The sequence below is a fragment of the Zootoca vivipara genome, chromosome 2, assembly GCF_965207765.1.
Source record: "Zootoca vivipara chromosome 2, rZooViv2.hap1.1, whole genome shotgun sequence".
Taxonomy (NCBI): Eukaryota; Metazoa; Chordata; class Lepidosauria; order Squamata; family Lacertidae; genus Zootoca; species Zootoca vivipara.
The window spans coordinates 99,625,748-99,651,945 of record NC_142584.1 but is presented as its reverse complement, the minus strand read 5'-3'; the positions used below and the strand labels follow the sequence as shown (position 1 = coordinate 99,651,945).

The following is a 26,198-nucleotide window of genomic DNA, read 5'->3' as shown; positions in this document are numbered from 1 at the left end:
GTGGGTGGGTTTAGAACGAGCATATGTCTCCTACGTGGGCCGTCCACATATAATCGTTGGACAAGTGGGGTTTTTTTTGGGGGGGGGGTTAAATGCAGCTATAACAGGCTGTCAGAATACCAGTTTTATCAGCAGCATTCACCCAACTAGCATATTTCATTTTTTGATATGGAGGACACAATCTGCTCTTCCCCCCTGCTGCAAACACTTTATATATCACAGAAATGTACCTGCTGTGCTCTGCAAATTGTTGTTCTTATTACGCGGTTTTGCGAGTTGCAAAAATATGCTTCTTTTCCGAGGTGTAGATGCAAGAGCCCATTTTCAGCCTTAACGTCAAACTTTGCCTTTTCAAATGTTCAGACAAAGAACTGCAATTTGTAAATAAAAAAATAAAAAAGAACCCGCTCCCCTGAAACGTTTTCCTTTTCCTTCCTCATTTTAAGCGAAATAGTTCTCCTCATACTTGGTCTTTCTCTTCGTTAAATTAGACAGGTTGCAGTGACACTAAAGCACGGGTCCATGTGACTCCCCCCCCCCAAAGTATTGAGAACTCTGTGTATCGCTGATGGCAGTTTTTATAAAATAGGCTTCATCCTGATAAAATGTTACCCCCTGGTGTGCAATTTTTCCAGCTGAACTGCTGGTGGTATTGAGAGATGTTGCACACTGCTGCTTAAATAAGTAGACTGCATGCTGTAAGGAGGGGGAGGGAGCCATATTATTTTCTCAAAGGAAAGCAAGCAAGCACAGAAAACCAGAATTGCTCTGAATAAACTTTCAGCTTCCCCTCCCCTCCCCCTCCCCCCTGTGATTAGCTGCAAGGAACACGTTCTATCAGTCAAATCTTCCTGGGAATGATCATTCCACCACGGTGGTGTTTCATTGCCCCAGTTCAAACTACAGTGGAACCTCGGTTTAAGTACACAATTGGTTCCAGAAGTCTGTACTTAACCTGAAGCATACTTAACCTGAAGCAAACTTTCCCATTGAAAGTAATAGAAAGTGGATTGATGCGTTCCAGACGGTCCGCAGAGTACTTAACTTGAAGCGTACTTAACCTGAAGCTAACTTTCCCATTGAAAGTAATGGAAAGTGGATTAATCAGTTCCAGACGGGTCTGTGGAGTTCTCAACCTGAAGCGTACTTAACCCAAAGTATGAGTGTAATTGGTTCCGGAAATCCGTACTTAACCTGAAGCGAACTTTCCCATTGAAAGTAATGGAAAGTGGATTAATCAGTTCCAGACGGGTCTGTGGAGTTCTCAACCTGAAGCGTACTTAACCCAAAGTATGAGTGTAATTGGTTCCGGAAGTCCGTACTTAACCTGAAGCGAACTTTCCCATTGAAAGTAATGGAAAGTGGATTAATCTGTTCCAGATGGGTCCGCGGAGTACTTAAACTGAAAGTACTCAAACCGAAGCGTACTTAAACCGAGGTATGACTGTATCATAAGCTATGAAGTCATGAAGCAGCACCAAGTCCTCCTAACTTCCCCCACTCATCCCGTCACATGCTGGCAGCCCCAAGCAGTGGTGGTGGTGAGAAGGAAGAGCAGGAGATGCCTGGTTGCTGTTTGGTTCTCCACCTAGCATACAAGCCAGCAGTAGCAATGATGAGACAGACAAGGAAAAGTAGGTGCAGCTGGTGATTATGGCAGTGAGGAGCTAGGTTTCTTGAGGTGGTAGCAGCATAGAGTGTGAGTCTTGGAGCTGGCAATACACGCTGGTAGAAAAAAGGCTTGCAAAGCAGGTGTTCCAGAATGGTCTCTGGACTTTTCAGCAGTCTCAGCATTTGTAGCTGGAGTCAGTCCTCCCAGACCAGGTGAGAAAAGGCCTGCAGGATAGTTAAGATCACCCACAGGTTTGGGTTTGAACACAGCTCTGAATGATAGTTAATCAAAAGCGGAAGGGAGTGTGGTGCCCTGAGGCTCGGGGGGGGGGGTTGGTAGAAAGAGGTTAGGATCTTGTCAGAGGTTCTTGCGGCTACTCTTGAGTAACGGCGCCCCACACCTCCTTGTCTTTAAGGTGTCTTTATTGTGCATATTATTTACAGTGCAAAGAGTCTGGAAAACATGTCTGCTCAGTCCGAGTCAGAACCTCACAATGGCTTCTTTCTGTTTCACGCCCAACATAACAGCTTGGGAACCCCAAAGCGCCTCCCTCTCGCCCTACGGGGTGCCATGCGCCTCAATTCAGGCATTGGGGGGCGTCCTTCTGACTGCTCTCCAGTGGCTGTCATTTCCTCCCCAGCTGCTTCCTTCTCTACTCGGTGTTGAGGCTCTCGCATGCTGTCAGAGCCTCTCTCCTCCCTCTCTGCTTCCTGATTCCTGTAATCTGAGCCGCTGCTGGACTTGCTGCTCTGCGAAGAACTTGACCTGATGAGGGGGGGGGCTGTTTCCTATAGCCCCCCTTACAGGTTTTAAAAGAAAAAAGGAATAAACCAAACATATGAACCCCCACCTAAACTCGGGACAGGAGAAGCTGTACCATCTGATGCTCCAATTGTGCATTTTGGCTCTGAGTCTGGGAAGAGGGAGTGACCACCTGCCACAGTGGAACGTTCTTCTGATGACATTCCATGAGAAGCTGTGAAATGCCATGATTCATTCCACACATGCTTGAGGGCTGTCAGAGAACTTGATGTGCGTAAGGCCTCTCTAAATTATATTAAATGAGCTCGGTGGCTTTTAAAACCATTTTAGCATAACCTGCAAAATAATTGCAACCTTCTCTTTGGCATTGCTAGTTAATATCTCACGTTAAATACTTTTCCTAATGCCGTGATGGTGAATTAAGTTAATACATCACAGCAAAAGCTCTCACTCAGGATGATGTATTATTTGAAGTGGAATTAGCTGGAAGGATCGATGCATACCCATTATTCTATTTAACATAATCATTGGAAGACCCATTAGGTTTTTCTCCTACCTTTGCAAACACAGAAGAACAGTCCATAAAACAGGGAGGACATTTGAATGAAAATTCCTGTGGAACTATGGGAGCTTGGGACTTCCCAACCTTTCCTTCTCTCATCCTTGATTGTATTCTTTGCTCAGAGCAGGATTGTTAATACTGTACCTAAATGTTGAAGAAGCTCAAGAATCCCACATTTGATGCCTTGCGGCATTCGCTTTTGAGGAACTGAACCTGAAACATGTTACTATCGGACTGGGTTAACACACCTCAATATGTTGGTGTTTTGTTTGAAAGCCGAGGTCATGGCAGTATTTGTTGAAAACAGATTGTGGTTCAAAGTCCAGTGGTGCCTCTCCCTTCCCTTCCCTTCCCTCCCTTTCTTCTCCATCTTTCTTCAAAACAAGTCATAACTGTTTAGTTGTTGCAGCCATTGCTTTGCCCTCAGGAAACACCAGGGAGAAAACTTGCTGGTTCTCTATCTGTCGTGGTTACATGTCACTGGAATTGAGTTTCCATATTCAGGTTTAGAAGTAGTCAAGAGTAGGTGATAGAACTGTTAACTAGAAAGTGCCCTTTTAAAAAAAATATTCTCGATGGCTGTATAAAGAGTACCGTAATAATATTCTCTGTAATTTTGTAAATGAATATTGACTTGTGACAAGAGTTTTAGTTTATTTTTTAAAGGGTCTCTAGTAAAAAGAGGCGTTAAAATCTCAGCTAGTGCACTTTTAACTGGCAATTTCCCTCCAGGGTAAGGGTAGTTAAAAGGGGTTATATAATTTATTGCTGTGTGTTTCATTGGTGGGTTACATTTATAGCCTTCCTTTGCCTCCTAAAGGTACCTTTCATGATCCCCTCCCCTTTTTATATTCACAATCACCCTGTGAGGTAGGTAGGTAAAAGGATAAATTACCCCTGGACGGTTAAGTCCTGTCAAAGGCGACTATGGGGTGCAGCGCTCATCTCGCTTTCAGGCTGAGGGAGCCGGTGTTTGTCTGCAGACAGCTTTCTGGGTCATGTGGCCAGCATGACTAAACCGCTTCTGGCGCAATGGAACACCATGACGGAAACCAGAGCGCAAGGAAATGCTATTTACCTTCCCGCTGCAGTGGTACCTATTTATCTCCTTGCACTGGTGTGCTTTCACACTGCTAGGTTGCCAAGAGCTGGGACAGAGCAACAGGAACTCACCTCGTTGCACGGATTTGAACTACCGACCTTCCAGTCAGTAAGCCCAAGAGGCTCAGTTGTTTAGACCACAGCGCCACCCGCATCCCCACCCAGTGATGCAGGATAGCCTGAGACAGAGACAGGGAGAGAGTGACTGCAATGCAGTATTCTCCAGCATGCTTTGCTCAGTACAAGAGAATACGGAACAGTATTCTCACCAGCACAAAAGCAAAGCAAAGTAGAACAACGTATGCTCCATGCACTCCAGTCAGCTCCATAACACAAGCTTCCCCAACCTGGTGCCTTCCAGAAGTTCTCAACTACGTGGCCACCTGTCATGGATGCTTTAGTTGAGATTCCTGCATTGCAGAGGGTTCGACTCTACAGTTCTAAAATTCTATGATAATTCCCTGCAGCCCCAGGCAACACATGCATGCTGGCTGAGGTGGATGGGAGCTGTAGTCTAAAACATGTGGCAGGCACTATTGTTGGGGAACTTTGCTACAGCAGAAGCTCTTAAATTGTGGTTCACGAGTTCCGTTCAGGTGACCCATGAGAAGTTTGCAGAACAATCAAGAATATGTGTACACGGACCTGCCCTTGATTTCTTTTTGAGACCATTTTGATCAGGGCTGGGTTATCAGGCTAACAATTTTCATAATTTTGTGCTGGCTTCGGGGATTATATCATTGTGGAAGGGCAGTGGTGGGAGTTGTTGTTTTTTATTTTAAAAATTTTCTTATTTAATCCCAAAGCACACTGGTAAGGCAGAAAGGTTATTAAAATATGAGTCATGTATGTGCTTTGAATTGTAGAGTAACAATAAAAAAAGTTTATTAAGTGGTCTGCCAAGACCTGCAGTATTTCTCATGTGGTCCATGGGAAAAATGGTTTGAGAACTGCTGCTGTGTAATGGTACTGGAGAAAAAGCCCTGCTTTGCCATTACCTACCCCCCCCCCCAGTAATATACAGCTCCTATTTTGTCCTGTTTTCCCTTAAAGCAGAAGTGGGTTTTTTTTTCATTTACAGAAAGATATCTTAATCAAAGAAATACATTATCAAATATTTATTATACTGATAAAATCAAGAGTTTAAGAAGAAGGATACAAGGATACGTATTAAATGACGTAATCTGGATAGGCTTGCCGAAACAAAACACTTTTTTAACAGGCATCAAAAACAGTACAATGAAGGTGCCTCCTGATGCTAATCGTTATGAGTGTGAGTTGCCATTCTGCAGACCTCACGTCTTTTGCAGGGTTAACATCGCACCAACACAAAATGGCCATAATTAAAAGCCAGAGGCCTGATTTAAAAGGAATGATTCTCTCTCTCCCCCCACACACACCTTTGATCACCTAATTTTTTTACTCCCATTCAAATACAGACAATACCAGGGCTTAGAAGGAAAGAGGTTATATAGGATTTGGGATTTGTAAACCTTTGACAGCACAAGAGGTTGGTATTCAAGACTCGTCCACACTTCTGCTTGTCCTGAGCCTAGAAAGCACGAGTGTGAGTGGTTTACGGTTCATCCCGTGCTTTCTAAGCACGAGTCTCAGCAGTTTTGCCCTTGTCCCGTTGCTTTCCCCTGGAAAACTCGCTCTTTAGCGCTAAATTGGAGCAAATTGCAATCTGCTGACGGGTGTATTATCGACAAGTGGTATAATAGGGTGTGGTGCTGGCTTTGACTGGTAAACTTGCGCAACGCTGTGGAGTGATGCGTGGGGAAACAAAAAAAGATACTTTTGATGCTGATTGGTTTATTTCTTTTCTTTTCTTTTATTAACTGTCTCCTGGACGAACCTAGACCACCTGTAACTCATGTATCTTTTTGGCTTGCTTATTTAACTTAACGTGCTGCCTCTTGCACATCATGGCTCATATATATACGTATATGAATGACTGTTTTTTGCCTGCTTCCTAAAGATAATGTAATGATGGCACCAGGCAAGCCTCCCTGGGGAGAGCATTCCATAAGCAGGGAGCCACCATGTTCTCATGCTACATGTATAGTGCACATGTATAGTGTAAAATGCACACAATTTATCTCAGGCTGCAGTCCTAACCTCCATTTAGCAAGCCCCATTGAATTCAGTAGAACTTACTTCTGAGTACACATGGCTAGGATTGCATTGTAAGGCACTATGTGGTACACATCCTGCCATTTCTGTGAAACCTCCAATGAGGTTAATTCTGATCTGCTGATAACATGTACACAGGGCAGCTAGTTTTCTAGGATATCTATATCCCCAAACAACAAACTTTGCTGTTTAAATGGATGCAGGCTTGCCTGTTGGAGAATGGATGAATACAGCAAGGGGAGAAGGACCTTCAGTACAATGTGGTTGGCGAAGAGGTCCTTAGGCAGCGATAAGAGTCTTTATGCAAGAAGGGTATTGAAAGTACATATGTACCAGTACCTTGTTTTCACTGGGGAAACACTGAAGCATATGGAATACCAGTGGTTTTGACCTGAATTAGCAGTGTGAAAAGCACTTGTAAAGTACTTTAATACTGAAGTTAATGTTGGAGTAAATTACTTCTGTTAGACTGTCTCTGTGTGTAAATGTGCTCCCTTTTACAACCATCCTGTTTGCTGTAGATAAGTTGACCTTTATTAAGCCCTAACCACTCTTATTCATATAAACTGTAGAGAGGTAATTCAATTATGTGTTGGTAGATATTGAAGGAGAACTGAGCTGCTAATATATTACAAGTGGAGTTTGATATGGCAGTCCTCTGGGTGGGGTTGATAATGTTTAAGAATGAGGGCCACCTAGTCTTACAGAACTTCTCCCCAGATTCATCTGACATCTGCCCTTACACCCTTTTTGGGGGCACAGACCAAAGTCCTCTTCTTTCCCCTCTCAAGCTTTTTAGGTACAACTTTCTTTTTTCTATGCTTCTTTTTTGACAGTGCATTGGTTTATTTTGCTTGTATTTGCATTTTATTTTATTTATTCATATAAACCGTCTTGGGAATATGATTGAAGGTAAAAAAAATACTTATAAATCAGAGGTGGGGAACTTTCCTTTCGTCCCAAGGGCTGTGTTCCCTCATGGGCAACATTCCAGGACACACATGAGAGTGGTTTTTGCCAGGCCAGAGGCAAAAAAGATGGCAGGGAAATGGACATCAATTTCTTTTACCTTTGTACAGTAAGCAACCTTCCAGCAGAGGTTTCACACATACACAGATCTCTCCATCCACACAAGCAAAAGGCAATTCATTCTAGCCTGAGAAAAGCTTTTGAGAGGAGCACAGAGCAGGGCTGGTGGGGGTTGTGGCCTGAGGTGGAGTGTGGCCTTAGGGAAAGTCCTGATCACTGGAGAAAGAGAAAGGCCTGGAGGGTCCACCATGCACACTGCGAATCAATCAATCAATACCTATAAATCAGTTGTTCAGCTCCTGCCATGCTGGATAATCTAAGAGTCTAGGACAGGTATTGCTGTACTACAAGTACCACAATCGCTGGCCATGGGTTGTGTTGTTGGGACTGATGGGAGCTGTAGTTCAGCAACATCTGGAGGGCCCAATGTTCCCCACATCTGATCTATATGAGGAGGGTATCCTGTGGGGTACTGAAAAATTGAGGCTAGCATCAAAGGGGTGACTATTTTGGCTCCAAGACTTTGCATCCAATTTGTTCATGCATTAATTGAATATCCGGTTCTTCTTGCCATGTTAAATAGCTCACTGTCTCGTGTCGCCATCCTCTCTGTGAATCTGGAACAGAAACCCTATGTGGCCAAAGGTCTAGAGTCTTCATTGTGAATGTAGCTCTTAAGATGTGGCTTCACATCCCTGTTGTGCTATAATACTCCTAGATGGCCAGCTGGGCAAGTTGTGACTTCTTCTCAGTCCCACCTATTGTGACTGTAAATCACAGAGCTGAACTCCTTGGAGGAAAGGTGAAGTGCAGGCTTAAATGAACAAGCAAATAAATACATTGGGTATGTTTTAAATTGCTACCACAGGAAAATATCAAGTAAGCCCAGAGTTCTCGAAGGATAGTCACTGAGTATTAGTGCTTAGATCCTGCAGAAGCAGCTGGCTTCATCCAATTCCTGGCATGCCAGTTGTCTTGGCTGTTATACTTAGCAGATGGGTAAGACTTGAAAGATTGAAGATTATTGGTTTCCACGTCAAGGGCCAAATGTTGCATAGGGAGTAAATTATAATTCACTTCTGAGAAGAAAGGCTTAAGTAAAAGCATTACAGAATTGTAGCCATTCATTTTCTGGTGCAGAATGCACGCCATTTCAGATTTCGATAGACTAGGTGACAGCGAATTACTCGCCTCTTTTGAAATGCTTTGTAATGCAGTACCGGAGCCCATTTAATGAGATTGAAAGCAATTGCTTCAGATTAATGGCTCTGAAAGCAGCCAGAATCTTTTGGGTGGGAATGGGAGAGAAGTATGTATCTCATGTCCAACCAGCGAAGAACCTGGTTTGTCATAGGCTCTCGCCATGCAGTGAACCAGGGCTTTTTTTTCAGCTGGAATTCACCGGAACTCTGTTCCGGTCCCTCTCAGGTGAGCACCATTGTCATTGTAAGAGAAAACAAGGAAGATGATCGTGGTGAGTTTCGGCACCTCTTTTTCTAGAAAAATAGCACTGCTGTGAACCAAGCAGTTCCCACAACTATGGGGAACTGGGAGGAGGAGATTGGATGTAGTTCCTAAAGCCTAAACTCAACCAGTTCCCAGCGTAATTAGTATGTGGTTGCAGCTCCAAAAATGGCAATCTCTTTCAGCCTCAGAGTCAAGGGACCACAGTAGCCCCTGTGGTGTGTTCAGCTCCTTATGATTCCAGTGGAATTAGGGGAAGGGCTACGGCTGAGGGGCACATGCTTTGCATGCAGAAGGTCCCAAGTTCAATCCTCAGCATTTTCAGGTAGGGATGGGAGAGACTTCCTCTGTGAACTCCTGGAGAGTCAACGCCAGCCGGTGTAGATAGTACTGAACTAGATGGAACAGTGGTGTGATTCTGTATAAGGCAGCTTCATGTGCTGGTGTGAGGTGGAGAGTGGGACCATGCTCACTGGCCCTGCCCTGCCCACCTCCATTGCTTCCCCCTTCGTTGTGTCCCTCTTGCCACATTGTAATTCACTGTGTGAATTTCTACTGTTTCCCAATAAACAGCAACACAAAACACTAATAGCTTCTGAAGCCTGCTCTATGCATTGGAGGCTCCCTGTGTGACGTGGGACCTTGAGTCCTAATGACCAATGTGGCAACAGGGCCCCTCACTCTTGAGGACTGCAGTGGGCCTTTGCCATTAATGGCATCCAGAATGCCAGTGTGCTAGCACTACCTTTGAAGGCTCTTGTTGCAGTTTTGGAGTTCCTTTTCCTAAATCAGGCATCCCCAAACTTCGGCCCTCCAGATGTTTTGGACTACAATTCCCATCTTCCCCGACCACTGGTCCTGTTAGCTAGGGATCATGGGAGTTGTAGGCCAAAACATCTGGAGGGCCGCAGTTTGGGGGGGTGCCTGTCCTACATCATCTGGAAGGCTGTAACATTTCTCCCTTTCCTTGCAAAGCATTTCACCAACAGAAAGGCTGAGTGAGGAGCCGTCTCTTACTTCCTGACTCCTTCTCCTTGTCTCCCTTAAACCACCCAGTTTCCAAGACTGCTACTGGCTTTACTCCAAAGCAAGAGATCTGGGTGGTTGTTTTTTTAGGCCCATGCATCCTCAGTAACTCGCAGCCTGACTCCTTCTCTTCCAGCTGGCATGGGAAGAAACTCAAGATCTGTTTTGCAGCTCTTAAGATTGTTTCCCTTTCCAAAACCGAGTTACTGAAAGAAGCAGCTCACATGTAGCTCTTCTTTCTCCTCCTCCATTCTCAGAAAGTCAGAACATGCTCTTTTGAATGTTATGTTACTTGGTAGAACACCGCGTTTTGGTAGACCAGAGTCACTGCTGCTTCCTGCCAGAACCAGGACATTCATTTGTTACCTCCCTATGCCTTTAGATCTGTAGACCCTTGGAGTTCCTTCCAACTCTAGGATTCTAAAAGGCCCTGCTGCCTTTACCATCTTTTACAGTGGGACAGGCTTTCTCCATTCTGACACTCAATGTTGGCATATGAGCACCAGGCCCACTAATTGATGGCTTTTCATCACCAGAGGAAAAAACCTGACCTTTCCATGAAGCTTTCCTGTGCTTGCTTTGAATGGCTGTGTTGTTTTTAAACTATGGCATGTTTAGCACTTGAGCGAACAAGGCCTGTGATTCTAATCCCAGTGGGGCAGCCACTGAATTGGAGCTATCCTTCCAGCCCCGTGATCGCGACGCCTCAAATGAAACCCAAGTGTGCTATATCCTGTGATCCATATCAAATGCACACTGTGATAATCTTACCCTACCTTTTGAGTTCCCCAAAGCATCTCTCCCAAATTATGCATCGTAACCTCCGCTGCAGTGTACATTATAATATGGCCAGTTAAGCTCATAATAAGGTATACGGCAGTTGTGAGTTGTAAATGGTGTGCTGTTTGCAGTCAGCACATTAAACGCTAGCCGCTCACTCTGCCTAGGACTGTGTGTTCATTGGGGAACAGAAATAGCACAGGGGGAGTGATAAACAAAGAGATTTTACTGGTTTGATTTACCTTTGTACCATTTACCCTAAGGTGAGAAAGCCCTATTAGCATTGGAAATAGTACACTGAAACTGCAAGGCTGTGTTTATTTATTTTTTCCCCACTGCACTGAGTGTGGTAGTTCCTTACTTGTCTCCATCAAGGGGGATTATTACAGGCACTGTTCAATTATAAATGATACATGCAAATGTTCTGCCCGTTCTTTCCCGAGAATCTTTTCCTTTTCTTTTTGAATGCTAAAAGCCGCGTTCTTGTGGATGGCTAGATGGTTGCAGTTCCACCCTTGAGCAGATTTGCTGAGCAAGGAGTAACGCTCGGTGAATGAATGATCTTTTTATGTGCGACGGCTACTGCATATGTCAAATGTGCAGTTGGCTCCTCGTAGTGATGAGTGAATACGAAACAAGTAGTGGATCAAGAAGAAAAAAAGCTTTGTGTTGTAATAGTTTTTTAATGTATTCTTTATTGAACCGGGGGGAGGGGGGAGGGATCCCAGCTGCCTTCTCCACACAAGCTCTCTCAGAACTAGAGATAGATGGATCAGTCTGTTTCCAGTCTGTGTCAATTTTCCACATGTGTTTATTCATAAGTTTGTTCTGCATTAATTTTCAAAAAAAAAATTAAGCGAGTACGAAAATTAGTATTTAAAGATGCATTCACGAAATGCATATTTAAATACCTATGGTATTGCTATTATATTTATTTATAGCCCACCTTTTCCTCAAACTGGGACTCAAGGCAGCTTACGGATAAAAATACAAACCACAGATGAAATACAGAAAAACTAAAAACTTACAGCAGATCAGCTTTAAGCCTGATAAAATTAAAACGATATAAAAATAAATCGAGAACAAAAGCAACAGATGCACCACAGCACCATATAAAGCCCTTTCCTTAAAAAGACCAGTCAGTTCCCAAAGGCCTGCTGAAAATAAAACGGTCTTCTGTCTGCAGAAGAACAACAAGGAGGACAACTTAAAAATGTAGACCAAACAAATTTTTGTTCTACCCATACCTAGAGCCATGATGGTTTTCTGGCTGTTGTGGCATTGCAGTTAAAAGCAAAAGCACTGAATGGGACAACTGATGCAGGCAAAACTGGCTTCTGCAATATTTCCTGGGCACGAGGAATCATAAGGAGTGTGCACCATCATTCTGCACAAAAGCCTCCTGCTACCTAGTGCAGCTGTAATCATGGAACTCTTTCACAGTGTGATTCTATATCAACTGTTAAGATGTTGGTCCTGTACCCAAAAGGCAAGCCTACCTCTTACTTTCAGTGGATTTATTTGCAACACACCCAGCTGTGGTTATTCATTTCTCTCTGACTTCATTCCCATGCCTTTTCTTTGTATAGGTCTGCCACACATCAGAAGTGCAAAAAACACTTTTTGGAGGCAGGAAAGTGAGTGTGCGAGCCACAGAAAGCCACTAGACTAGTTGTAAGCTGTGTCCGAGACTAGCTCTAATTCTCTTTTCTGCCATCTGTCATGGACATAAAGAGGAAGAATCAGTAAAATCAGTGGCATCCTTGAACATTCAGTATGTTACAGGCCACCCTCAATCTCTGCTGGGCGATGGCAAGATTCCCAGGGTGTTCCAGGCACTCACCCAGGGCTTGTGTTTCCTTTGGAATGAAGCACAACAGAGACTATGGTGTCTTTATTATAAATGGTTTTATTTACACATTTATACAGTGGAGGGATTTCCAGCATGCACATCTCAATGAGATTCTTTGCTCCTCTCTTAGGAACAGTAGGCTTAGGTCTGCAAACAGAGAAACCAGCCATCCTCCTGTCCCTTGGTTGCAGCCTGCTCCAGCCAGCCCACATGACTTCTGCCCGCCTCCTCCTCCTTCCCAGAAACCCTTTCCAAATACAACTTCCCCGCTTGGTTATCTCCCACTTAGACTACTCCCGCTTGGTTAGTTACCTCCCGCTTGGACTGCTGCAATGCGCTCTACGTGGGGCTACCTTTGAAGGTGACCCGGAAACTACAACTAATCCAGAATGCGGTAGCTAGACTGGTGACTGGGAGCAGCCGCCGAGACCACATAACACCGGTCTTGAAAGATCTACACTGGCTCCCAGTACGTTTCCGAGCACAGTTCAAAGTGTTGGTGCTGACCTTTAAAGCCCTAAATGGCCTCGGTCCAGGATACCTGAAGGAGCATCTCCACCCCCATCGTTCTGCCCGGACACTGAGGTCCAGTGCCGAGGGCCTTCTGGCGGTTCCCTCGTTGTGAGAAGCCAAGTTGAAGGGAACCAGGCAGGGGGCTTTTTCGGTAGTGGCGCCTGCCCTGTGAAACGCCCTCCTACCAGATGTCAAAGAGAAAAACAGCTACCAGACTTTTAGAAGACATCTGTGGCAGCCCTGTTTAGGGAGGCTTTTAATGTTTAATAGATTATTTTGTTTCATTTTTCTGTTGGAAGCCGCCCAGAGTAGCTGGGGGAAACCCAGCCAGATGGGCGGGGTATAAATAATAAATTATTATTATTATTATTATTATTATTATTATTATTATTATTATTATTATTATTCCCCTTCTGCTTACATCATCGCCCACTGTAATGCTGGCAACCTCCTGCTCTGTGCCCAGCAGGGACTTCTTCTGCCTTATGGGTGGCTTCTATTGATGGGTTACCGACTGGCCATTCCAGCTTTGTTTCTTAATGGCATAGCCACAGCCAGATACATCAAGCTGGGCTGGTATGTTATTCTAAACTCAATCAAACCTTGATTAATCCTAACTTTTACTAATTCCATGAATTATGGGTGCCCCATAAACTCTGGCGCCTGAAAACATAACAAGTAGTCAAGAGTACAAGTCCTTGTGACTGAGCTACATATTACACATATTATGCACAGCAAAATTTCTGGAACCAGGGTTTAACCATTGCCTCACCTTGTCCATTATATCAAGGCACGTAACTTTGGGATGTTTCCAGGACCATAGGGCACTGCCTTACACCGAGTCAGATCTTTGGCTCATCTAGCTCATTGTTGATCATACCGATCGACAGCAGCTCTCCAGGGAGTCTCTCCCAGAGATGCGGGGAATTGAACCTGGGACCTTCTGCATGCAAAGCAGATGCTCTGCTGCTGAGCTACAGCCCGCCCTCTTAACCTAGGTCTGGATTCCCTTGGGGAGGGGAACGACTTCAAGTTATAGTGAGAAAGCCAAAGGGTGGATATGGGTTCAAAACTCCTGATCCTGAAGGCACTTAGTTGCACTACAGTGGTACCTCTACTTACAAATAACTCTACTTACAAATGTTTCTACTTACGAACGGAGCTCCGTCCGCCATCTTGGATGCGGTTTAGATAGGATTTTTCTACTTACGAATTTTTAGATAAGGTTGCTTCGCGAATTTTTTCTCCCAATGCATTCCTATGGGATTCGACTTACAAATTTTTTCGACTTACGAATGTGTGTTCGGAACGCATTAAATTTGTAAGTAGAGGTACCACTGTATTTATTTGACCCACTGTGGCTAATGCATTCTGTGGAAGGTCCGTTCAGGCTCCTCTGAACCCTTTCTGAAAGTAAAGCAAGTACAATTATTTAGATTTATCCAGTTTGCATTATCATAATTGTGTTAATTTTTATCCGGCTTGCATCAGTTTGCCATAATTGTGTTAATTTTTAATTAACCCACCAGCAGCCCTGAGTGCCTTCCCATAGTGTGTAGATACAACAGGCATTCCCTCCCGCCCCCAAGGAATCTCCTGTGGAATGCTAATGAGTCTGCGGAAGGAGGAGAGGAAAGCAGGGTTTCTAAGTAAAAACCAGCTTTCCCCCATTGTGAGCACAATCCCTTTGTGTTTACGAGCAATCCCCTCAATTGAAATTAATGAGAATTCCTGTTTGTATGGGAACTTGATTGGGGGCCATCCTATAGATTGGAGTTTGGCCTGGGCCTAGGGCACCTTTTCAGACTTGACCATTAACTCATACACCCAAATAATTGGATTTCTTGGCAGATGCACATGCTAACAGTCGTTTTTCACATGTACCTCCTGGGGGCATTTGGCAAACGTTGTAGTGGAAGGTTAAAATGTGAAATAAGATGGCCTTATAGTTTGGATGCGAAGGTGTAGGAACCTTTTCTGTGTGGTTTACAGCACCATCGCCACAGGCCATGGACTGGTCGTTGACATTTGCAAGTGCCGAGCGATGTATGTAAACCCTCTGCTACAAAAATCAAACATAGAAATTAATTGTCTCTGAAATTGCCATGTTGCAGATGATTCTTCGACCTTTTCCAGGCATTCATCTGCCCCAGTCAGATTATCCCCTCCACCCCACAGGGCCAGCAGACACCACCTGCCCCCTGGGAAGGAAGATGAGAATGGGGGAGGGAGGCAAAGACAACATCAGGGCCTGCCCCAGTTGAACTGTCCCTTCTCTAACTCTACAAGGCTAGCTTGACTCTTTATGGCATTTATTTGTTTTAGCAATTTAACCTTGTAAATGGCCTTGGGCACCTGGGCACAAAGGTGGCATATAAATGACACAATAAATGCATTTTTAAAATCTGCAGAGTAAAAGTATTCCGTTCTATCAAGGACTAGTGCACCCCACTTGCAATTCAGAAGAACTCCGTTGACTTCAGTTGACCTCCATGTTTTTATGCCTTTAAGTCTCTTGCCTAGAAAAAGTGGCTGTTCTTTGATCACTTGATATTTCTATATTTATCTAAGACATTTTTATCTGTGGCAGTGAAAGAAGCAAGTGTAGAGCTATCAACTCTTCGTTCCTTTCCCAGGTTATGATGATATTTCTAATGTGTTAATGCCTTCTGAAGACTTTCTTGTGATTTAGTCTCTGTCACCTATTTTATTATATTATAAATCCTAAGTGCTCATTGTTTGGTGAAGACCTGTTTTAAATATAAAGACTAAGCAGCTTCCTAGATAGCATCTTTCATCTCCTTTGGAAGATTAAATTGAGACTCTTCTTCTGCCTGATGCCAGAATAGATTTAACCAATCATGTATTATTTACATGTAGGTCAATCAGAGGGACAATCCTGCATTGGAGCCTATTATCCACGGGTTGAAGGGTGTCGTACATCATGGTAAGTAGCTGCTTAAATTTACCTTTTGCTGGGAAGAGTAGAAGGCCTGGAATATTGCCCTTAATGGAATGGGTCACCCTTTCAAAGGACATGTTGAGGTGTATATTTTTCATCCACTGATGTTTAAGGGCACTGAAGCTATTATTTGGTTTGTATGAAGCCCAAAGTCATTTGTTACCTGGAAATAGGTTTGGACTGACATCCTCTTTTTTTTATAAAAAAAAAGTGTCTTTTTTAGTTGGAACTTTGAAATACATTTATTATAAATTGTTCTTTAAAAGCAAGCCAGTCAATAGATGATTTCTACTTTGGTTGTCCTTTTATTCTAGCAGCTAATTTTCTGTTTGCTTGGAAGTTCATTCCCCCTCTAAAAGTTTTCTGTTTGTTTATAAATTGTTTGTCTTTCAAATTTAGGGAGATGATAATGAAACAGAAAATTAACTATGTGTGGAAATTAATTAAAGTTTGCAGCAAGAGAACGTCTTCTATCACTGACATAAATGTGATCGTTCAGCTATTCTGATGCACATAAACCTATTATCCTTGAATTTATAATGGGGTAGTGAAATAAATACATCTTAAATTTTTGAAGAAGTTTTTATTGAGAAATTTTTTCGAGGCCTTATCACCAGTAATGCACCATTAGCAATTACAGAGAAGCGGTCTAATTTCAAAAGCAGCCATGTCAGATTTTTAATGTAATGATTTGTAAAAGTTTTAATAATCTCATTATAATTCACAAGGCATCTGCAGAAGCAGAGTTAGGTACCCTAATAAATCTCTGTTCAGTCTATAAAACATCTCCACACCTTTTTCTAGGGGATTGTCTTTAGACATTAGCTAGAGCTGTGGAGCTTAACAAACATTTTTTTTCTCTTGACTGGAAACCTAAAACCAGTTGACAGTGTTAGATTAAAACAAATAGGATTCTGGATTAATTGCTCTGCTTTCAGAGTCATTTAATGTTGCAGCTGTGAATGCCAATAAATCTAGAGAAAGTGAAAAAATAGGGGTTAAACAATAACACACCACGAAGTCCTTCATTTAAGGAATTTTCCATACGCTTGTTGCCATTTATAAATTGTAGTCTTCAGCTGCGAAGTAAAAACTACACACTGAGATGAAAACCATGTTGTTTTCTGCAGAAATAGATGTTATTATCTAGCTCCCACTGGGCAACAGAAGACTCTGGCGCACCAAAAAGAAAGAAAGAAGGAAGGAAAGAACGAAAGAGTGAATTGGGCTATTGTGGTGATTATGTAATTTGACACTGCAGTCAAACCTAGCATTTAAGTGACCCAGAATATTTTGTAGTCTTTCATCCTACCTGCTCTGTATTCCAAGGTCTCAACCCCCTCAAAGATGATTGAAACTATCCCATTCCAATTCCATCTGCTGTTGCAATACCTGCTGGCGCCTAATCATACCTGTATCTTGCAGGTACACTTCATCCCCTCAAAAATAGAATATTGTCTGGTACATTGCGATACCATTCCCTGGCATGCCTTTCCCTCCCCACGTAATAATGATTTTTTCAGTCCTGCACACCACACAATCTAGGTGGGCAAGAGATGTACCTATATTTTGCTTCCTTCTCAACAGGGGTTCACATTTCAAGTGGGGAAAATGAGCAGATGTGTTGGGGGAAACCTGCCTCCTCATGAGAATCTGAAAATGAGAAAGAACGAAATTCTCAACTCCGTCCAACATAACGGGGGTGTTGAAGGCTTTTGGGGAGGGTGGAGGTACAAACAGGGCAGGGTGCATCATCCTTGTTTGCCAAAGCAAAAAATCTTTGTTCCTTCACTTGGCTGATGGTGGAACTCTGTGACACAGTGCTGTTGCTCAAATAAGTTCTATAATAAATGGATAAGCTTGCAGCTAAGGTGTTGGTTAGTTAGCTCAAAGCAGCATGGGAAATTCAGCTCCCTTTGCTGCACCAATCTCTTGCTTCTTGGCCTTACTTCTCACCTTAGTTGCCAGGTTACCATTTTGTGGTGACAGTGGAAGCCACAGCTGTCAAAAACTCCCTTCCTCGAACATCTTAAACTTTAAAGAACCTGTGACCCTCCAGTTGCTACATCTACCATCATCTCTGACCATCGAGCATTTTGACTGGTGCTGATGGGAGATGGACTCAGGTTTCCCAAGTCTGGAATAAACAGCCTCATCCATGTGCTGTTTATATAGCATGCCTTTAATCAGAACATGCATGAAATCCTTGCCGGCACCAGCAGATGGTGAAAATCTTGCAGCCATCTCCTCATGTCAAAGTTTTCTCACTTTCCCGTGTCCTTCCGGTGATTAGCAAAGATGTGTAATGTCAGAAACAACATTCTGCAGGAGTATAAACTATCTAGGCAGGAGATATTGTCAGGGATTTGAATTACAGGCTAATTTGATGGAACATAAATAATTGTGCCCTTCACACTGTCACCAGCTTAGTAATGATGATAGAGAAATGTCAACATAAAAAATCAATGCAGAATTTGCTGCTGTTGGTTTTTTTCTTTTTTTCTTCGTCTCCAAGAATTAGTTTCCTAGAATCCTAATGTTGCAGAAACTTTTCTTTTACCAGAAGTACTATAGAAAAGGCTATCGAAGAAAAATACACTGTATGCCAAACATCCTAGCAGTGTTGGGATAAAGAGGAACGCTTGCAAGGTTTCTTCCATGTTTTCCTGCCCTCAGGCAGGTACTGCAACTACTTCCAGTTCTAAGCAATTTATCCCCATAAAACACAAGAGGGGGGAGAGAGAAGCAGCTTCTGATTTCAGAGTTCTTTACATCTGAATGGCCTCCCTTCTTCAACACTGTGTTATCAGCTTCTCCGTGTTCTGTTTCTGCGTTGTACACCTACTGTTTGTACACTGATAATCGCTGAGGTGCGTGCCATAAAACAAAAGTAATCAGCCTCCAGATGTTGATGGACTACAACTCCTAGCACCCCGATCATTGTCCATGTTGGCTACAGCTGGTGGGTGTTGCAGTTCAACAACATCTGGAAGGCACCACGAAGTATTGAAGTTGCCCGCATGTGGTATATGCATAGCAGTGAGACATGGTCAATTGCAGATCTGCAGTGTGTGTCATCATCTGTCGGTGTCAATACGTCTTTACATCTTCCCAATCATACTTTGCAGTGTTCAGTGTGCCAGAATTGGCATGAGCAACTTTTATTTTTTTTAAAAAAGGCAGCAGAATTCATCTGAGTCACTTTTATGCTTTTTACAATCGCCACGTCTGAATAAATCATGTTGCCATTGCTTGATCAGCCCTGGGCAGCTCTTCTAGAAAAGTGTAGAACAGTTAATATATCAAGTTGCTGTTCAAATGCAAAACTCTGACCTAGTTAAGCCCAACATTTATTATGGACAGGGCTAAGCAAGGTCAGTATCACATCACTGGAACGCAACTGGATTTGCATGGCAGAAGGTGCCAACTTTTGCTGCATCTCCTGACCATCTCCTTTGCGTGAATTTTGCCATGCTTCCATGTCACTACTGGAAGAGCAGGCCCACAGGATGGTACAATCCCTGGCCAATTTTGTATTCCATGGTTCAGTGCCACAATAAACCACATTGAGGTTGATCTGGTGACTGCATTGCAGAAGGATCCCATTCTTCTACCCCACAGGGGTCAGCTTGTCTCAAGGGGAGAGTGGAGAGGGAGCACATACTGGCCTGGGCAGCCAAAATCCAAAGTGGGTAGGATCAGGATCCATAAACGCACATTGCACACAAACAATTCACACGCACACACCCATTTAGCTTTGCTTCCTCTGTGTGGCACTAGGGAAGGGTAACCCCTTTATCAACACTCAAGGAGGAAACACAGCAAGCTGTTTATGCACAAATTGATCTCAGGCCCACCACCGTAGCTCCTTTTCTTTGGAAAAGAAAACCTTTGTATGACTCCCAAAGCAGTCTCATGGTAGACACAGAAACACTTGGCAGAGCAAGCAAGTGTGATCTCTGATCCAAGTAGCAGATGTGAAAGGAGTTTGACCCACCTGAGTCTTTTTCACCTGCATATCTCAGGAGTCCCCTTTATTGTTGTTTTCCCCCCCCCAAACCCCCATGACTGGCTTAAGATTAAATGCTCTCCTTATCAAAGAGTTTCCCCCTTTCCCCCGATATTTATTTCTGCCAACATGCCTTTGAAGAGATATGTGGATGTAACACATGAGAAATGTAATCAAGCTCTTGTGGTTCGTGCCAAAGCTGGTGTTTAGGACTTTGAAACAGAAAGATGGGGTACAAATATTGAAATAAATAAATATTTAATGTTGGTAGGGCTGACCGGCTAATATGTTGTTCTCCCACTAGCTTCACAAGTGCATAGAGTTCATGGTATTAGTATAATGCTGAGAGACAAATATGTATTTGAAACCTGCCCACTTGCAGTGGGGGGTCTAGCCATGTCCCTTTTGGCCCTGGGAACATTTTGAGAGCATAAGAAGAGTGAATGCCTAGTTCAGCCTTCCCCAACATGCTCTTTGTCAACATCCCCCATTAGCCTCAGCTAGTATGGCTAGATCAGGGGTTCCCAACAAAATTTTCTCGAGGACCCCTCATCGAGCCGCTAATGTGACAAGGACCCCCATTAATTCCTAATCCTAAAATTAAAAAGTGAGAGCCAAATTAAGAGTCTTTTTATATTTTATATTTATACGTTTTTTACAGTTCTTTCTCTTCATCTGTAGGCCTTTGTCGTTTTAACGAACCACTTTTTAACCAACGGTCCATTTTTAAATACGCGAACTGTAGCTTCCGCGAAAAACAACGCTTTGTTTACAAACACTACTGTTTTGCAAAGAGGCAGCGCGCGCCAGGGAGGAGGGAGGGGAATGGAGAAGACAGGGTACCTGTGCAGTAGCGCACAAATGAAGCCGACGCGCGCAAAGCATCTTGGGGAGGTGAGCGTTAGTAGAATGCGCGCGCTGCCTCTTTGCAAAACAGTAGTGTTTGTAAAGCGCCACCTAACGGCATACAGCAGAACTACTGCCTCTATCTAATTCTAGTTTTGCGCTAGACTCTGCTCATGCAGGAAGCGGCCAAAACAAAAAATCTGTTATCATACGAAATATATTTAATATATTTTTTATTCTAATAGCATCTTGCGGACCCCTCTGGCATAGCTCGCGGACCCCTGGGGGTCCCCGGACCACCTGTTGGGAACCACTGGGCTAGATGGTTAAAGACAATGGGAGTTGTAGTCCAGAGATGGTGGGAGTGGTTGTACAGCAAATTCTGAAGGGTACCAGGTTAGAGAAGGTTGACTTAGCTAGCTTTGCACCAGGTCTTTCAGAGCCTTGTGGGTCACTGTTGCCATCTTGAACAAATCAGTTCAGACACCGGAGCACCAATGTGACATGCCTCTGACAACTCACCCTGTCACAAGGTGGACCACAGCATTAAGGGGTTTTCATAGGTAGTAGCAGTGACCAAGAGAAGTAGGAGCGTGAGAGAGAATTAAATTGCTTCTAGACTCAAGTTTCTTTTTCTTTTGCTGGCTAATTCTCTTGCTCATCCGGCAAAAACAATGATGCATATGATCCCCTCATCTTTGTACATTTCTCCTGTTAAGTAAACACCTTGAGCGCTGTGCTTGAAAAAGATACCAAAAGGTGGATATTAATGTTGTGTGCTTTGTTTTTTGTTTTTTTTAATTCTTACTTACTAATGCCCCATCTTGAAGTTAAGTACAGTTGCTGTAGGTCATGCTAGTTGCTTGTGCTTCTGAGGACAAGAGCTAAAATAACAGCTTAGTCCACTTACACTGCAAGTGTCTCTGTAATTTTATTGTCACATTTTCCTAGTTGCTAATGATGCCTCTGTGATACTTATTAATTTTCCTTTAGAAACATTAAAGAAGGCACTTGAAAATAATGCAAGCTTCAGTGCTTTTTGCAAATAACCACAGTTGTGCTAATTAGTAGAAATAAACAGAGGAGAACAAATTCGCGCTTGCATTTCAGTGTCCTGATTTTGTGTGGTGTCTTAGACTTGCGCATGTATACCCAAAACCCAAAACCAATTCTTGCTCTGGGGTTATTTGCACCCATTAGCAGCACTCATACTCTTAATTTTCCACTAGTATGTGTTTTCTATGCATGTCTACTCAGAAGTTTCATTAAGTTCAATGGACTTTACTCCCATGTAGGATTGCAGACCAGGGTTGCAACCCTCAAGACACTTACTAAATGGGATTCAGTCCCATTTCACTTTGTGAAACCTGCATTCTAATAGAAGAGAGCAATTGGAGTTGATGTGTGATGAAGGAGGAAGAGGAGTGTAGGAAACTGCCAAGATGATCCATGTGGAAACTTAAGGAGTAGTTCAATGGAAGACTGGGAGATGGATATAGAATTTTGTGTTGCATCCATTGTGGAAAGTTTAAAAGGAATTAGTTCCCCCTCCAGTTCACATATTCCAAAAAAGAACTAATTCTGTTCCAGTTCAGTTCATAATTCCTTCACATGGTCCTTGGCATCTTTCCCCCCACACCCCCAATTTTACAAACTGCTCTGCTAAAATGTAAAATATACTTAAGAAGCCTAGAAAAAACATCAAAGCACACAAACAGTATAATATTCCCCCCCCCAGCAGTTAAGATCTTTAATCTTAAACAGCATCTTCACTTTTCTGATGGTAAATGTTATTTGTTAATTTTATTCAACATCATTTATATACGGCTTGATTGCAAGAAAACTTCTAAGTAGTTTATAAAGGGCGGTGGCCACAATCAATCACAGAGTTAAGTGCAACGAAAACCCAATATATATACTTTATTGAATTAAAATTAAAATGGAATTGAATTAACAATCACCAGGGCCGTCTCAAGCATGTCGGGCGCCCGGGCGCCGTGGTGCGGAGATCACTCCGGCGCCCCCGCCCCGTTTCTAGCCGCGACTGGTGGGTGGGCACAGCACGGTTTCCCGCGCGACTCTGCCGCCTGCCCCCCCCCACCGGGCTGGCGCCCCGTGCCACCCAAACTACCCCTACAGCCAGCCCTGACAATCACCCAAAGTTCCACCAGAAAATAAACTTAATTCATGTTCAGTTCACCTGGAAATTGTGGGAACTACCTTGAGGTGGAAAATAGAGGTTTTTGAATTAATCCAGTGAATTAGTTCATTCCAAGCACTCGGTGCACTTAACTAGCATCGCTACACATCTGAGCGCATATAAGTAAGCCCCTCCCCCCAAAAAAACCACTTTCAAAAGGGAAACTTGGGGTACTCTGGTAGCAATTTGAGGCAGATTAAGTAGTACTTTTGTTGCTCTGTGTGGGTAGCAGCTGAGGTGGCATCTCTCAGGATTCATGAGCATCCAAGGATGCAGAATGTGTCTTTTCTGGATCATGGCCCTTATGGCAAATCCCATATAGCTGCCTGCTATATTCAGGAGATGGAGAAATAGGCACAGTTCTACTCCCAGTGACTTTCTTATTGGAATATATGAAGCTGCTGTATCAGAGCCTTTACCCAGGACAAGAAACCATCCATTTAAAAACATATTTTAAGTATGGCATACTTTGACTGGCAGCATCTCTTTCATGTCTGTTGTGAATGCCCTTTTCAGCCCTGCTATCGTGAATTTTAACTCTGCATACCGGGGGCTGAACCAGGAACACTGGTCTGGCATGTTGAACTATGGTCTCTATGCCCAAATTTCTTTCAGCATTTATTTTAATTAATCAGCAGGAAACTTCTAGCCCTCGTTATTGTATAAAGTTTGAATTTGGCACAGAAATTAATTATTTTAAGTAATTAGCAGGAAACTTCTAGCCCTCGTTATTGTATAAAGTTTGAATCTGGCCCAGAAAAGTGAAATAGGACTGTTATGGGGCTTTCAAGTATTATTCAAGCAGCAAAACCTTTCCCCTTTAACACACATTTGTTTGTTTGTTTGTTTGTTTGTTTAATAAAATTTATACACTGCTTGATTTTAGGGGGAAACCCCAAAGCAGTTTACAAAAAAAGCTAAAGCAATAAAATTATTGCTAAAAAATTTTAAAAAGTACAACTGTGATTGAAAACATACGGAAGGTTAAAAACACAATAAAATAGACTGGAATGAATGAAAGCTCCCACAAATGTTACGTTTTGACGTACTTACATTTCTTCCTTTAGTATCTCCTGCAACTATGCCTTCAAAATGTTCGCATGGTGGGAGGTTGTGATTATGCCATCTTGGCTCTGCTCCTGGCGTAACCAACCTCAACCCTTTGGAGGGAATGCCAGTACAGTGGCCTTCACCCATAGATCCCAAACACATGATATGTACATCTATTTGCCTCCCCCCCCCCTCGGTGTACGAATTTTGGGGTTTCAGGTTACGCATTTAGGGTTCTACTCTACAGCTATGCAGGCATGCCTACTAAAGCATGGAAACTGAGTGTGCCATAGGGGCAGATCCTGCCCCTCCCAATCAGTATTCCCCCATATATACGCAGGTCCCGATTACCAAAGAAATGCATTCCATGGAAACAATTCATTAGGCGAGCATTCGCACAAGTCCATGATTTCCATTATTTCCTATGGAAATATTTATTCAGTGGTACCTCGACTTATGAATTTAATCCGTTCTGAACGGACCTTCATAAGTCGAAAAATTCGTAAGTCGAAGCCAATGGGGGGGGGGGAATTTTAAAAAAAACGTAAGTTGAAAAAATCCTATCTAAACCACATCCAAAATGGCGGACGGAACTCTGTTCATAACTCGGAACATTCGTAAGTCGAGGTACCACTGTAATCAAGAGATTTCCCAGATCTCTTTCCCCATGGTTTCTTCCTGAAATGGCTGCAGCCAACCAGCAAAAGAGAGACAAGGGGGGCTGGATACTTGTCCAATCTCTTCTGCTCTCTGATTCATCCAATCTCCCTCTTTCCCTGCACGGTTTCTGTTCATAAATGGCTGCTGCCGATCAGCAAAGCACAAACAGGCAAGGAAATAAGGAAATGGGCAAACGAATCAGCTGTGTTAATAGTGAGGTTTGGGTATAATTATTTATGTATAGATAAGTGAATTTCTGCATCGCGAGCAAACGGATAGCAGGACCTGTGCGTGTGCACTTTGAATGTCTGTGCAGGATCTGTCCTTCCACTTTCAGGCATTCACTTCTAGTTTACAACAAGTGCTCCAGAAAGCCGATTGTTTAAGCAGTGTCACCAAAACGTCCTCCTGACAGACTGAACATTGCTTTTTCAGCTGTCAGAATGTAACCCAGTCACAAAGTGGTACAGGGGGAAAGGATTAATAACCTCCTGAGCGTGAAAAAGAAATGAATTTAACATGTCATTCACTGAAGCTAGCTGGATCGGAAACCATTTTGAATGTAGGATGAAATATTATCCAGAATGAGCAGGAATGAGGAAAGTGGCAGACTGCTGGATTATAGGTAGTTGAGCATTAAGGCACAGAGCTTCTTTGTTCCTCTGCCATTTAGCAGTCTCTGCCGCATCTGCAAAGAGGAGTCATCCTAGGGGTACTTGTCTTCCTGATCTGGGCCTTTTGTGCAGAGGAAACTGGCTAGAGTCCATCCTCATCTGTAAACAACCAGCAGCCTTGTGGTTTGCTCTACAGTTGGCATAGCTTTCAGGGAGCAGTTGCCTTGGAAGGAAAAGGTTCCATGTTCCATTAGCGGTCCCAGGACCAATCCTGTCATGAAACATTATTGTAATGGATGCGCCAAGAGAGCTAAGGGATGGGACGCCCACAGGCAGGCATTGCTTCTCGTGGCCTTGACCTTATGTGAGGTTGATTCGTCAGCAGTCGTGGCTTCCTCTTGCAAAGGGCAATTCGCCGATGTGAGAGATTTGTGTTATAAGTTTGGCAGGCACGCACACTGTGCGCACCGTCATGCGAAAGCCATTAGCAGCACATTAGCCGATTGTCTTGGAGTGCATTAATGAATGCCCTGTCACCAGCATTTGTAATAGGCGGGGGACAAGGATGCTAATGCCCTGCGCCGCATTGGTAAAGCTACTCCCAAGTTTATGAGTTCTAATTAAGGGGTGACCTTTTTGCATTGATGAAGTTGCCTTATACTGAGGCCAGATCAGTGATCCAGATAGCCCAGCACTGCAGCACTCAAAGATCTCATGTGCAGGCGTTTCTCGGGCCTGATACCTAAACAGAGCCATTGCTGTTGTTTAGTCGTTTAGTCGTGTCCGACTCTTCGTGACCCCATGGACCATAGCATGCCAGGCACTCCTGTCTTGCACTGCCTCCCGCAGTTTGGTCAAACTCATGTTGGTAGCTTCGAGAACACTGTCCAACCATCTCGTCCTCTGTCGTCCCCTTCTCCTAGTGCCCTCAATCTTTCCCAACATCAGGGTCTTTTCCAAGGATTCTTCTCTTCTCATGAGGTGGCCAAAGTATTGGAGCCTCAGCTTCACGATCTGTCC

The 26,198-nt window shown here is 43.4% G+C and overlaps 1 protein-coding gene across 4 annotated transcripts in view; it reads left to right on the top strand.

Moving 5' to 3' along the window:
* PTPRG (protein tyrosine phosphatase receptor type G) overlaps nucleotides 1-26,198 on the top strand; it is a 578,270-nt gene that overhangs the window by 420,743 nt on the left and 131,329 nt on the right. For all 4 annotated transcript variants that reach the window (XM_088662505.1, XM_035106777.3, XM_035106776.3 and 1 more), the window contains exon 6: nucleotides 15,718-15,784. In XM_088662505.1, the coding sequence (XP_088518631.1) occupies nucleotides 15,718-15,784 (67 nt within the window). The remainder of the gene's footprint in view (nucleotides 1-15,717; nucleotides 15,785-26,198) is intronic.